Source organism: Python bivittatus, unplaced genomic scaffold (assembly GCF_059951505.1).
Source record: "Python bivittatus isolate LINGU-HERP-01145 unplaced genomic scaffold, Pbiv_v1 ctg000400_np1212, whole genome shotgun sequence".
NCBI lineage: Eukaryota > Metazoa > Chordata > Lepidosauria > Squamata > Pythonidae > Python > Python bivittatus.
The window spans coordinates 6287285-6302894 of NW_028277073.1; the positions used below are offsets into that span (position 1 = coordinate 6287285).

At 41.4% G+C, this 15610-nt stretch overlaps 1 protein-coding gene across 3 annotated transcripts in view; it reads right to left on the reverse strand.

Moving 5' to 3' along the window:
* SGPL1 (sphingosine-1-phosphate lyase 1) overlaps positions 1-8560 on the reverse strand; it is a 47667-nt gene extending 39107 nt beyond the window's left edge. The window contains exon 1 of one of the 3 annotated variants that reach the window (XM_088144364.1): positions 8288-8560. In XM_088144364.1, coding sequence (XP_088000490.1) covers positions 8288-8290 — 3 coding nt within the window. In that variant the 5' untranslated portion in view covers positions 8291-8560. Of the gene's footprint in view, positions 1-8009; positions 8148-8287 lie in introns of those variants that run through there. The other 2 variants (XM_088144365.1, XM_088144366.1) reach the window with 2 other exon arrangements.
* Between the last annotated feature and the right edge of the window lie 7050 nt (positions 8561-15610).

Here is a 15610-nt window from a genome sequence, read left to right on the forward strand (position 1 = left end):
TATTCAGCTCTTGCAAGAAAACTACACAAACTGACCACAAACAATGACATAACAAAGTCAAAATAATTCATTGGAACATCTGTAAATGATTCACTGGCGCATCTATAAAAAATATTTACATCTATAAAAATTAAAAACTATGACAAAGTCTTGGTGCATAGCACCCCAGATTTAACTGTGGTTGAAAAGAAGGAAGTGTGGATAACTGATGTGGCAATACCAGGGGATAGCAGAATAGAAGACAAAGAATTGGAGAAGATCACAAAGCATCAAGATTTGAAAATCAAAACTGAAAGATTATGGCATAAACCAGCAGTAAACCAATAAACCAGATAATCCCAGTGATTATCGGCACACTGGGTGCCACACCAAAAAGCCTTGGAAATCTGCTCACTGACAAAAATTTACATCTGTCAATTACAAAAGGCCACACTACTTAGATCCACACATATACTACATCGATACATTACAACATCCTAAATTCTTGGGAAGAGCTTGATGCAAATAAAGGCCAACACTAGCTAAAGAACTGGCAGCTGTGATTTCACACTGTTGTGTAATAATAATAATAATAATAATAATAATAATAATAATACCACCACCACCACCACCACCTGCAAATAGAAGTAGAACTGTGGCAAAAGAAAGCAATAATAATAATAATAATAATAATAATAATACCACCACTTCCACCACCTGCAAATAGAAGTAGAACTGTGGCAAAAGAAAGCAATAATAATAATAATAATAATAATACCACCACCACCACCACCTGCAAATAGAAGTAGAACTGTGGCAAAAGAAAGCAAAAATAGTACCAATAGTAATAGGTGCCTTGGGTGCAATCCCAAAACATCTGCAGCACCACTTGAACACCGTTGGCATTGATAAAATCACCATCAGTCAATTGCAAAAGGCAGCTTTACTTGGAACAGTTTATATCCTGCAACAATATCTTTAACACCATCAAACAACATCTGCCTATCCCAAGTCCTTGGGAAGGACTCAGTAGGTGGATAAAAATGCCAAATCCAGTCTAAACATCTGAATGACTATGCAATCAACAATAATAATTTAAACGTGTATGCCACATGACTCTCAACAACTCTGAAATCCTATTCCAGAAATTGTTTAAAGTTGAATTTTAAATTTATTTTTGGGTTATAGACCTCTTCATTAATTCTACTTATTTAACTTTTCCCATTGTCTCATGAGTTCCTAGGAGATTTTTTTTCATGTATTTTAAAATGATAATTTAAAATATAATTTAAAACTATTTTCTCTTGATGAATCAAGGCAAAGAGGAAGAGTGGGCAAGAACTGTATTAAACGCATGCTTTAATACAGAAAGCTGTGGACTGGATCTGTGGCAGCTTAAAGTAAGGCAGGAAAATCACCCAATCTAAACCCTAGAGTGACGCTGCCCGTCAGCAGACATAACTAAATTAGACAGACTGACTTGATATTTGTTTGTGCAATTTATAAGCCACCTCAATGGTCCAAGTGACTCTAGGAAAAGGGCAATAGATCAAAACAAAACAAGCAGAAAACAATAAACATTCCTTTAGGGCCATCTGGAACTACCAATCCTGCCTTTATCCCTCGACCCTAAGCCATTCATTTTCTTGCATTCCATAGTTGGCTTTATATTTCTTCCAGCAACACCTGTAGAACATCTCTATGTTCTTCTAGTAACACCTGTAGACCAATCTGCTTTGACTGGGCAGCAGTACACAAAATGCAACTATTTTACATTCCTTAAAAGCCAATTTCAACAGAGTTACCAAGAAAGCCAACCATAAATTTATCTGTTTTGCGTACAGGGACCTTTTATCTAAAAAAGCTTCCCCTTTTCCTTTTAGAGAGGTTCAAAGTTCCTGCTGTTTATTTGGTTGTTTACGCCAATCTAATCAATAAATATTGCTAACTTTGGGTTTTCAGGCAGATTATGTAAGATAGCAAATCTCTACCTTGCACTATGGCTCCATGATTAGCCTCACTTATATTACACTGCTGAATTTTTTTACCGCAGCATTGCACAATACAGAACAGGACTGCACAGGCACAAAAAGACAAGGACTCTACTTGCCCTGATTTAGCCTTCCAGTCTGTGCCCTTGTGCAATTTAACAAACAAGTTTCTAATGTAATTGCAATCACCTTGAACTGGATTCTACCTAAGGTAGATGTTAATTATCATTCACTGGAAGAACAATAAGTTTCATTCATTAATGCATCTTATAGAATGTAAGCATGTAAAGAACTGAGCTATGCAATGATTTAAAAAATGCGGCTTCAAGCTTTTATCTCTGCTATACCCCTAATAAGCTTGACTTATACATCACACCAAACTATACTGTGTGTCTTGGTCTAGGATGAGCCATCAGAAAGTAACAGGTTGTAACTGGTTTAATGATGTGTCAGAACCTGCATCACCCAACTGTTGTTGTTTTCCATTGTATTGCATTCGTTGGGAGTTGGATTGATTTGTTTCTGCCACTTGTAACTAAGGAGGGGGGGTGGCTGTTAATGGTTGTAAGGGGAGTTGGGAAGCAGCTTAACCATATATGGGCAATTTAGACTGGCTTGATTGCCAGCCAGGCAGCTGGGGCCCAAAGAACCAGGAAGAAGTTCGGGGAGGAGGGGGAGGAAGGAGAGAGGTCAACAACAGGTGAAGAGGAGTCACGACACCAGGCAATAAGGGGAGGGGGGATAAATAGAGGGAGGTTTACCCAAGGCGTTAGTTTTAGCAATGTTCTGTTTACAAGCTACATGTACACCTTAATAAAGAAGTATCTGTCTGAACCAAGACTGGTTGCGTGAGAATGCTTCAGAACTGAGAGTTGGACATCGTGGACTTGACATTATGGGACTGAGATTCAAACAACCGGGAAGACAGGTAGAATGCTTGGTCAAGTAGTCACATACAAGCTGCAGGAGAAATACAGGGATGGTGAGATTTTTGCCTGGTAGCCAGGGTGCAGCACCAACTGCGCCACTATGAGTTGAAGCTGAGAGTTCAGAGACCTAGAGGTCCACAGAATCTAATCTAGAGTTGGAGCTGTAAAAGACCAGAGACAGAACTAGAAGGTGGGCAGCCAATGGTATAGGTCTAGGAAAACAGGGTAAGGCAGCAACAGAAAGCAAGAGTGGCCTGTGTCAGACTAGGATTCAAACACTAGAGAGTTCCACAAGCCAGTTCGAGTCCAAGGACAGAGGAAGCATATAGGAATGCAGATCTAACACTTTGCAGTTGAGACCAAGGTCCTGACAGCTGCTGCTAAGTAGTCACAGCTGAGGGTGCAACCCCATGAGGTAAGGTTATCCTTGCTTCCCAAGCTGCCAAGCAGATAGCTTTAGCTCTGTCCTTCAAAGTTGCCAGTGCGGTTTTGTGGCTAGGTGCCCTGCCAGCATCTGGCCTCATTATCTGAAACTCAGACGATGCCTCCTGCTCACATCTCCTTGGTTTGCTCCAGATGACTCATTATGTGCTAACTCCTGAGACTGACTGCTCATCAGTTCAGGCCCTTCAATCTCTGACTAAGAGGAGATCATAACGCTGTGGTCAATTTATTTATGTATGTATGTATGTATGTCTTGCTGTGAACCGAATCACTACGGCTGGTCAACAAGCCACATTTGAAAGATCTGGCTTAATGTTATAGAGCAAATTCAGATGGCCTTTGACAAGATTCTATGCTTCATCTGGAAAATGGGACTAATACTCACTCTGCATGCTGAATGATCACTGGTTGAAAGTACTACAAACTGGTGACAGAAAAGTAGCAGAAATTCCAAAAGTTGGTGCAAATGAAATGCTCTTTCCTGTTCCAACCTCCAGATATCAAATACTGACCTGGGAGTGTATCTTCTTTACAGATAACCATGACTGAAGTGGACTGAGAAGCGCAAGAGAAGATTCATATTAGAGATGGGCAGCATGACATGTCACAGCTATTGTTGATGGGAATGCAGAAGACTTTAGTTCAGTAACATCCTAGAACTATTCCTTTCGCCACAATAGTATACCTAGCAATACATTTGCACCAATGGTCAGTTTGGAAAATCTGGAAAATCACCTAAATTTCCTATCAAGTATCCAATTATCATTTTATTCATATGTTATCCTGTAATTTAAATTCACTATTCCTGTACTCTGTATTCTGAAACAATGGTAACTGTGACATTCTTTCAGGTATTTAGGAAGTATTGCCATATCTCCTCTTCTCTTCTCTTCTCAAAGTAAACAGTAAAAAAAAACCCAAAAAAGTAAACAGTGCAAGTGTTTGCAGTATTGGAAGAACCAGGTCAAATTCAAATCACAGTTTGTTCATCAACTCTTTTCATCAAATACCGTACAGATTAATTAGAACAGTGTGGTTCATATCTAACACTACACTATTTTCAAAAAAGCTTGCTTTTTACTTAAGTATGAACCAGACCAGTTTTGTTTAATGCAAAAGCCACTATCATAGCAGGAAGAGTTATTTAATGCTCCCAAGTAATTAAACCCCTACTAATAACTAGTTTCAGGGTTATTAACTTGTATGACTGCTTGCTATTCCAGCATTCTGGGATCATAGGGAGAACATTATAATTTCAAGTCATCAGCTCATATAATTACTTTCTATGGACCTTATTTGCATTGCTCAAGACAAGGTCCAGGAGAAGCTCTACTGAAATGGAAGTTAACATTCAAGATATTTTACATTATATCTGTGTGAGTTCATAAGTTTTCAGTTTATGCAGAAATTAGTACTGTGATGGTTTCCTTCTCAACCACTAGTCTTAATAAACAGATGGCACAGTGGTATGGATCTACAAGCACTTAAACAACTCTCTCATATGTGCTACTATTTGTAAGACATGGACCACTGCTTTTCTTTTTTATTCTTAGATCCTCAACTCATTATTTCTGTTTTTTCATCACTTTCCTAGATGTAAATTTTAAACCCATCATTGGGGCATTCAACAGCAAAGTCCAAGTAGTTGAACAGGTACAAGCATATGCCATGATTTTCATAACCACAAGCAAAGTTAATAATTTCCAGCTTATCAACCATGACATCCTTGTATTAATCTAAAAAGAAGGCAGACAAACCGGGTACTTCCCCCCCCCCCCGTTCACTGATATAGCCAAGCCTCCTATACCAATATGAGCATTATCTATGGAAGACTGGTTCATATTGGTTCAGTACAGTTCACAAAATAAGTTTTGTAAGAGCTGACCAAATGCTTGAAAAAGAGTAGCAGAAATAATTTTAGAACAGAATCCAGTTGTCAGAAGAGTTGATTATCTACTCTACATTCTTGTTAGGACTTATAGTTCAATCATTGTGCATATGTTCTGCATACAAATGAAATTTCTGGCATATCCAGGTGAAACTGGAAAAGATATCTGTTTTCGAGGCCATACTAAAATGGGTCAATGACGATCTCAATTTTAGGCAGGTTTCTATGTTCCATAAGGCGAGGCTCTCTACCCCTTATCTTTCACCTGGAATCATGTTTTCCAGCTTCATGTTACCTCTTTGCAAGCTCTTAGCTCATACTTTTTCAACTCTTTTAAACCAATTACATCTTCAGTCTTTTATCATGCAATGTTAATTCTAAATACAAAACTCAACTTCAAAAAGTACTCAAACTTATATAACCAAAGATAAAATTTGAATATCTGTCTAACAAACGATATCCAGTAGTTAAACAAAAGGATCTGCAAGTCAGAAAGAACGCATCAGAAGCAATTATGTATTTTAAGGACTTTAAAGATTTTAAGCAGAGCTGAGGCAGTTGTTAAGATACACACTCTGGAGACTATTTTAAAGTCCACTCTGTTCAAATGTTGGTCCTTTTACATTTCTCATCTTCAAATTATGACCCTAGCACATGGCTTGCCTGCAGCACTGTATCACACTCTATGATTCAATTGATGCCTACATAAACAGGGAGAAGACAGGGTTTGAATTCTTCCTAGCATGGGCAGCCCCAGAGGAGGCAAAAGGAAGCAAATACTGACAAAGCATCATGACATCATCACAAAATGATGCAACTTACTTACTTGCATCAGGCATCATGACACAAATAAAAAAAAATGTTTATTTGCACAACAACATCATGATGCACATGTCATTATGGCTTGCAACAGACGCCTCTGCTGTCCCGAATATTACTTTTTATGTAGAGATTGTGATGATTTTTTTAAGTATCTCTGTAGACGTGGCTGACAGTTCATCCTCTCAGTGAGAAACTGCTAAATGTAAATTAAGTCCTAAGGATGGCTATTTTATTTTAGTTTGCTTCGTTCCAATGTACATCTTAAGGGGCTTGCTGCATTATTGAACTACGGTAGAAAAAGTCATTCCAGACTCACAAGACTGGTCAAGTCTGCAGAAAAAGAATGTTGCAACTCTGTAATTCCAGAAACAAACCACACTGTGCATAGTCAGTCAAATAAACTGAACCTAGACAGTTCTGTGAATTTTGTAAACTTCTGGTTCTAAACTCTCTGCCTGAATAGACTGAGAAATGTACACATTAGCAACAAATCATGGTGAGAGAGCTTGAGCAAAAGATGTTTCCAATTTAAAAAAACCCACACAAAATATAAATTGTATGCATAGTTGTATGCACAAGATTTTAAAAAAAAAAACCCCTGTAAAAAAGCACTAATTAGAGAGCAGACTCAGAAATGTTACTCACAGTCTTTTGAAGAATGTACAGTTGGGAAGAAGGACAACAGAAATGGATACTACATGTTTTAATGATGCAAAGTACTGATACTATACTGTGGAAGGACGTCTATTGTCCTCAGTTATACAATGGTCTAAAGAACATGCCTTCCAAATTCACATAAGTAACTGCAGGATTTTTTACAAATCTGGACTGCATATACCAGTTTATAAATTTAATTTCCTATTGCTAATAAACTGACTTCAGTGTTAATACTTTAATTGTAAAATGAGACATAAGGCACACCTCTATGAGACCAGTTTCTATAGAAAAAGCTAAATACTAGCATACAGCCCCTTCTCTTCTCCACAAATATTAAGTTGGTCATAATGGTTTTCTGACCATGTAAAGATCACTTTCAATACCATGTGAACTGATAATTTTTCTAGGCAAATTAAAATAAAGGACACAGGTAATATTTACTGCACTGAAAAACACATATCTCAATACAATGAGCCAAAGGTGCATAATACTGTATTTCTAATTAACCTCCATTAGTTATTAAAGAACTTCTGAAATGAGAACTTTTCTGCACTGAAAAAATTTCCACCCCACACCCTTGGAATCTCCCCATGATGATCATCTCTCCTTTTCAATCAAAGTCAAGGAAAGTCAATTACTGTAGTTGCCTGCTGGCATCAAGATATTCACCATAACTCAACAGAAAAGCATGCATTTCAAGGTTTTTTCACTATTTTCTCGATCTCTCCTGTGGTGGTTGGGAAAGGAAAGATGTGTGTGAAAACACAAGAGGTGAAACAAGAAACAGGAAGCACAAGGGAGTTCTTCAGTCACAGCAAAAATTACATTAACTTGGGGTGGAGGAGGAGCATCGGTGGAAGAAACACCGACTTCAATCTTTCTCAGCACGGGGAAACGAGTCTGTTCACATTTCTCATTTTGAGATTTCAAACTATTAAGTGAGCTGCCCTGGGAAAAGCTGGCTTTGAAAGGGAGCATGTACTTTTTAAGAACACAAATACAAGGGAAAAATAAAGCCACCCTGGGGAGTAAGGCGAGGAGGAGGGAACTAAGCTTTTTAGGATAGAAGAGCGATCCTGAGCTAGCCTGAACCCTCAGCCAAAGGCAGACAGGACTGCGCTGAAGGTCCTCACTCGATTTACGAAAAGAACACGATTCCTTCCACTTCTCTCTTGGTCGCTTTCTGACCCGGGAAGAGCGACCGTTTTGCTGTCCGTTCTTTCCTTGCATGGGTTTGGTTTTGGAAAAAACCAAAAACAGGGACCTGCAACCACCCCCGCTTTCAGCTTCTCGACCCACCGACGCTCGCGCGCTGAACCGCAAGTTCCTCGCACCGCCTACGGCGCGCAAGGATTCCGGCTCCCCATCGCCGCTTGCAGACCGGCCGGGGTCGGGCGGAGGAGACGAGACACGGGCTCAGGAGCCGGACGGGCGGCTGAACTCCGAAGAAAGTTGCAGGACGGGGCCGGGGGCGCGGGGCTTCCCAGGAGAAGTCGGCGCTGCCGAGCCCGGCTCGCTCGTGCGCGGGGGCGCTCGAGCAAGTGCGAACTCGAGGTCGAAGCGGGGGAAGCACTCACCATGACTCCCCGGAGCCGCTCCGCGGCGTGGCCTGCGCGGGGTCAGCGAGCGAAGCTCCAGTCCAAGTCGTCGCGGCCTGCCCGGCTCCCCCTCCGCGCGAGCACCAAGCGAGACGGCACGCGCGCTGGGCCGGGGCTGGGGTAGAAGTCGCCCGCGGACGGCTCCGCCCCGCTCCGTCTCGCGCGCGACTGGGCGAGCGGAGGGCGGGCCGCGCGGCTCCCTCAGCCCAGCAGAGATTGCATGGCGCCGCGCCCGCGCGCCTCGGCTCGCGGCCGGCCGGCCCGGAAACAGACGCAGGCGCCCTCCCAGGCCTCTCCCCGGGCGCGCGCCACGCCGGCGCTCGCAGCGCCCTCTGCTGCGGACCTGGCGGCCGAGGGCGGACGCGCGGACTGCTAATCCGTGCAGCGAGAGACGCAGCTCTGCCGGCTCTGCGAGGGCCGGGGGGTGGATTTCTGCGCGCCTCCCTGGGGGAACCGGGGAAAGCCACCTGGGGCTCCCTGTTGCAGAGGAGCAGGGATTGGGTGGCTCCGGCACATGAGTGTGCAGCGGGGGGTGAAATGACCCGTGCCTTCTTTTTACCCCTTCGGACGCATCGAGTCCCTGTATCTCTATTGATATTTTGCAAATTGATTTCTCCCCTTTCCAATAATACCAAGTAGCCTAGATGAGTCGCTGCAGTTTCAGTTAAGTCTGCCATACATCCTGGGATGGACGACGGCCGTTGCCCTGACCGATCTCCAAAAACGTCCCGGGAAGTAGGACTGTCCAGCCCGCAAAGAGAGAGCTGGATTTAGCTAGGTCATAATTCCCCCATCCCCCCCAGGAGAGCGCGTTTCAATGGCTGAACCCACGGTATCTCTTGCGAAGGTCATTTAAATTCCTGGGTTTTGAAAAAGCATTAAAGCCCACGCTTCCTGTTTTTCACCTGCAGGAGCTTGCCGTTCTGCATCTCATCTCAGCGTAACTGCAGCCTAATTAAATGGCAGGTGTAATAACCGACTGAGTGATTGATTACATGCCATCAGGTCGTTGTTGATTCTTAGTGACCATATAGATACAGTACTATGCAAAAGTTTTAGGCAGGTGTGAAAAAATGCTGTAAAGTAAGAATGCTTTCAAAAATATATATTGTAATTGTTTATGTTGATCAATTTACAAAATGTAAAGTGAGCAAACAGAAGAGAAATCCAAATCAAATCAATATTTGGTGTGATTACCCTTTGGCTTCAAACCAGCATCAATTCTTACACTTGCACACTTTGTACACTTGCACAAAGTCAGGGATCTTGTAGGATTAGAGTCAGGTGTATAATTAACCAATTATACCAAGCAGGTGCTAATGATCATCAATTTCATATGTAGGTTGAAACACAGTCATTAACTGAAACAGAAACAGCTGGGTAGGAGGCTTAAAACTGGGTGAAGAACAGCCAAACTCTGCTACTAAGGTGAGGTTGTGGAGGACAGTTTCATGTCACAGGTTATTCCCTATGGCAAGACTGAGCACAGCAACAAGACACAAATTACTTATACTGTATCAGCAAGGTCTCTCCCAGGCAAACATTTCAAAGCAGACTGGGGTTTCAAGATGTGCTGTTCAAGCTCTTTTGAAGAAGCACAAAGAAATGGGCAACGCTGAGGACTGTAGATGCAGTGCTCAGCCAAGGAAACTTAATGCAACAGATGGAAGACACATCATGCTTGCTTCCATTTGACATTGGAAGATGTCCAGCAGTGCCAATAGCACAGAACTGGTGGAAACCAGTGGGACCCAGGTACACCCATCTACTGTCTGGAAAAGTCTGGCCAGAAGTGGTCTTCATGGAAGAATTGCGGCCAAAAAGCCATATCCCTGATGTGGAAACAAGGCTGAGCGACTCAACTATGCACGAAAACATAGGAACTGGGGTGCAGAAAAATGGCCGCAGGTGCTCTTTCAAATCAAAATTTGAAATATTTGGCTGTAGCAGGAGGCAGTTTGCTCGCCAAATGGCTGGAGAATGGTACAATAATGAATGTCTGCAGGCAACAGTGAAGCATGGTGGAGGTTCCTTGCAAGTTTGGGGCTGCATTTCCGCAAATGGAGTTGGAGATTTGGTCAGGATCAATGGTGTCCTCAATGCTGAGAAGTACAGGCAGATACTCATCCATCATGCCATACCATCAGGGAGGTGTGTGATTGGCCCCAAATTTATTCTGCAGCAGGACAATGACCCCAAACATACAGCCAATGTCATTAAGAACTAACTTCAGCGTAAAGAAGAACAAGGAGTCCTGGAAGTGATGGTTTTGCCCCCACAGAGCCCTGATTTCAACATCATCGAGTCTGTCTGGGATTACGTGAAGACACAGAAGGATTTGAGGAAGCCTACATCCACAGGAGATCTGTGGCTAGTTCTCCAAGTTGTTTGGAACAACCTACCAGTCCTATGAGTTCCTTCAAAAACTCTGTGCAAGTGTACCTAGAAGAATCGATCCTGTTTTGAAGGCAAAGGGTGGTCACACCAAATATTGATTTGATCTGGATTTCTCTTCTGTTTGCTCACTTTGCATTTTGTAAATTGATAAACATAAACAATTACAATATATATTTTTGAAAGCATTCTTACTTTACAGCATTTTTTCACACCTACCTAAAACTTTTGCACAGTATTGTAGATTTTCCCCATGATGATCTATCCATAACCTGTGCTTTCAGGTCTCCCAATGGTTCACTCATAGCCTTTCTCTGTGACAATCTGTCCCCAAGCTGGTCCTCCAACAGGACACTCATCACCACTGTAACTGAGTCCATCCCTCTTGGTGCTGGTCATCCTCTTCTCTTTCCTTCCACCTTTCCCAACCATTAGAACTTGGTCTTCGCAATACGTGTCAGAAGTAGGATAATTTGAGCCTGGTCATTTGTACATCAAGAGAGAACTCTTGGTTGATTTGTTTGATGATCCATCAGTTTGTTTTCTTGGCTGTCCATGGTATTCTCAGGAGTCTTCTCCAACACCAAAGTTCAAAGGCCTCAATATTCTTCCTATCCTGCTTCTTCCAAGTTTCTGTTATGTAAACACAAAATCACCAAAAGTAGGAATTGGATGGGATCCTATTCACCTAGGTTCCTGTCACCTAGTCCACACACCACATGCCTGCTTCCCTCCCCTCTCCATGCATAAATTTACTAAATAATCCTCCAGAACATAAAAATGTCTTTAGAAAAAGTGGAGTTTCTACTTTGGTGGGACACAGGTTCTTCAATAGAGAGACTGTCTAAGGCAGTGTTTCTCAACCTCAGCAACTTTAAGATGCTTTAAGACTTTGATTCCCAGAATTTCCCCAGCCAGCATTCTGGGAGTCAAATTCCACACATCTTAAAGTTGCTGAGGTTGAGGAACACTGGTGTAAGGAGGACTTAAGATATGAAAAGCTGAGAATCACTGTTCTTCAACAGCCACAACCTACAGGATGTACGTATTAAGAGAAAAGACGGCATCTGTTGGGAACAACTGGATCCATTCAAAGTCTTATTTGTGGAAGCTTAGAACGATAGACATTCTGAAATCCTTGGGAAAAGACTGATTTTGGCAAAGAATTATCGGGCAAAAAAATGCCTCTACGAAAATTTTAATAGCAACAGATGGGCGATTTTGTGTCAAAAACTATTTTTTCAATTATCCCTAGATCAGGAACTATTTAACGACACAAACTATCATACACTATTGAGGGAATATTTATTTTTTAAAGATTTTAGACAGGATAGAGATCAGGTATGCAGGCTTAAGTTGGCCAAGTGGTATTGTCTTCTTAAAAATTGGCAAGGAATGTCATATTACTTACAGTATTCCATACCCCAGTCCCTGAGACAAGCTTTTACAGAACTTTGTTTTCAAACAATGCCAACAGCCTATTTAGATGGAAGATATAGAGGGTTACCAGCTACACACTGTTTATGTATTTGTAATACCTCACAGGTAGAAGATCTGACTCATTATCTATTACATTGTAGATTATACCAAGAACCAAGAGTTAGATTTCTTACGCCTTTGCTAAGTCAATTGAATCAGACTAATCTAGAAAAAAATTATTGTTTGTTGTCTGATAAAAATGAATATGTAACTAATCAAGTTGCATTGTTCGCAATGGCTGCAAGAAAGATACAGAGGCAAATGTTGACAAATAGCGTGGCAAATACTAGAGGGGATGGACTGAATTGATATGGATTGCTGTAATTTTAAATGAATTTGCTAAAACCTAAGGTTGCAAATAAACGTATGAAATGAAATGAATGAAGTTGTCACAGGGAGATGAGTGATTTTTATTGTTCTTTCTCTTTTATTCATGTGAAACTTTATTTTGATGTGCACCTCAATATGACTTACATATATTCTGGTTGAAATTTTAAGTATTTTAAAATGCAAATACTTTTTTCTTTTTTTTCTTGTAAAGTAAATATTGTGTGGGAAAACAGGGCTGGAATTTCAGCCCTCCATAGGTACAAGATACCAATAATAAGATGGATTAGAACGAAAAGAACCCTGAACAGGGCGGAGGGGGGAAACTGCAGATGAAGTGGAAAGGAGGTAAGGGAGATGTGCTTGGCTGTTGTCAGGAAAAAAAATGTCACTTAGCAACTTTAACACAATCAGGAATAAAGGAGGCAGATCAGAGGGTATTTTGCAGCCATTCACCAGGCAGAAGATAAAAGAGACTCATACCCCTGTAACTGTGGCAGCAGTGTAAACGGTAAATAGCTTCTTAAATTTTGGATGAGAAACATATCTGCCACTCTTTGCCCAAATGCTATTGCTATGGGCTACACAATCCTGGGAGGAGCCTTTAAAAACAATCTGTCTTAGAAAATCAGGAGCAGTCTGGTAGGACCTTCTGAAACTAACCAATTTTATTAAAAGGCAGTAAGCTTTCACAAGTTGCTGCTCCCTTCATCAGATGTATAGAGTGGCTGGACTGATGTAGGATTTAAAATGGGGTGAGGTGTGGGGGGAAAAGGAAGGGAAGACAGGTTGGTTGTGCAGATGCAGAAATTATGGAGGCAGGCAAGCAGGAAGTCTTTTACACAATTCTCTATAAATAGCAATGTTATGTAAATGTTCTATACCCTGTATAACTGAGACCCTTGTCACTGACTCACACTATGGAAACTTACCTGCACAGTAAACCTGGCCATTGACTGGGGATCACCTTTCTTTCCAAACCCTGATGTGTATTTTTCACTCTTTCTAAAATGTGGAATTGTAGAAGGGAACATCCAGGTCCTGTTCAATGTTAGCAGCTATTCATCTAGGACACAATCTGTTCTGTCCTTCTCAAGTTAGCAATGCTGTAGAGCAGTGTTTCTCAGCCTCGGCAGCTTTAAGACGTGTGGACTTGAACTCCCAGAATTCCCCATTATATCCTCAGTCAGATGTTCTGTGAATGTCTCTGAAAAGTTTTTGATTTATTCAAAGCCATTTTTGTCTGCTCTTTAGCCAAACAGACTTCCAGAGCAACAGACAATGTTTTAGGACTATAATTGGGCACCCAGTCTATAACACATGATGAACAAGGAAAAAGAAATGGGGACAGAGGTGTCCACAGCAGGAGTAAAAGAAGTCCAGATGGCCACAAACATGCCATCAAAGGCCCCCTTTTTTTGCCTGCATCACAACGCACATCAGAAGGGGGCAGGGCTTTGATCTCATGGTTGTGGCCACCATCTTGCCTTTTTGACCTCCCCCCCCGGACACCCCTGAATCAGAGGAAGGAAGGGAGAAAAAGAAAATAAGGTGCTTTTTCTTAAAATAACCGTTCTTATAGCCAGGAGATAGCTCATTGGAAGGATCGATAATGAAGCTCAAGCTCAGATATTTTGGTCACCTAATGCGAAGAGAGATCTCTTTGGAGAAGACCCTGATGCTGGGAAAGATTGAAGGCAAAAGGAGAAGAGGACGGCAGAGGATGAGATGGTTAGATAGCATCACTGAAGCAATGAGCATGAAACTGAGCAGACTCAGGGAGGCAGTGAAGGACAGGAAGGCCTGGTGCAATATGGTTCATGGGGTCACGAAGAGTCGGACACGACTTAACGACTAAACAACAACAACAACATAGCCAGGAGAAACAGTTCAGATAACCTGATGGAGCGATTGCTGTTAAGATGAGAAAGGGAGAAAAAACAGTTTATTCACCAGCAGGTCTTGCTTCTTCTTCTTCTTCTTTTTTTTTTTTTTTGTCCATCTTCTCTGCCCTGCAGCTTTCTGGAATGGCTGCATCAGGTGAAGTGATTGCATAGACATTTAATATGATAAGCCTTTATAATGGGTTTAACAAAAACAGGTGTTAGTAGGGAACGCTTCTGTGCAATCCATTTACCACCTTAAAGCTTCCAATCTTGGCAGCTTATAGCACTCATCTCCTGAAATAGGATATTTATTCACATTTTTTTTTCAGCCATTGCATCTTGATTTGCTCCTTTCCACACTGAAGAAGCTGTACAAGCGCCAGCTACATAGCAACATCATCTCCGAGTCAGGTTACGCTGAGCTATGCGCTCTCCACAATCGGTGCAATGTTTTCGATTTCCTGTTTTCTGTTTTTGAAACAGCACCCATGAAACCAATATGAGACAGGTATAATGCTTCAGCAATTCCTCACAAAACTATCTGTTTTACTTTTGCTGATATTGCCATTTATTTTAACAATGGGGAGATTGCAAAACTCCAAGAAGAGTTTTGCAAGTCTTCAGAATACGATTTAAGTGGTAAACAGGGAGAAGTTCATCAGTCAGAATGGGGGAAGTATCATGAGCTGTCATTTTTTGGAGCTTCTTTGGAAAATGCGATGGCGTTACCTGTCTCAGGTTCCAGCTTTGTGCTACTAGAATTACCCATAAAACCAGAACAAATGTCCGTGATTTAAGATCTTTATGGCAAGTACACAGAAGTGTTCAGACCGTTCATTTTCCTACAACATTTAAATAAACTCCAGCTCTTTCCTCTAGGTAAGTACAAGTTTCAGAAGTACCACTTTTTTTGAGGGGAGGGTGAGCGAAATAAAAATGATTCAGTTATTCATTATCTAAACAGGAAATTCTATCAGGCTGGCTGAATTCTGTGGCATAGAAATGAATAAATAATCAAATTAATAGCATGGCATAATAAAAGGGTCTGATTAGGAACAATTTCATTCTTTTCAAAATTGATTTCAAAGAGAAAGAACAGAAATGCATTAAATGTTTTATTAAAATCAGGGTTTACAGGGCTTAAAGATGGCTGAGTCATACTGACTGCGTACGTTTACACACTTTTGAGTACAGAATGTAATCATCCTGAAGACTA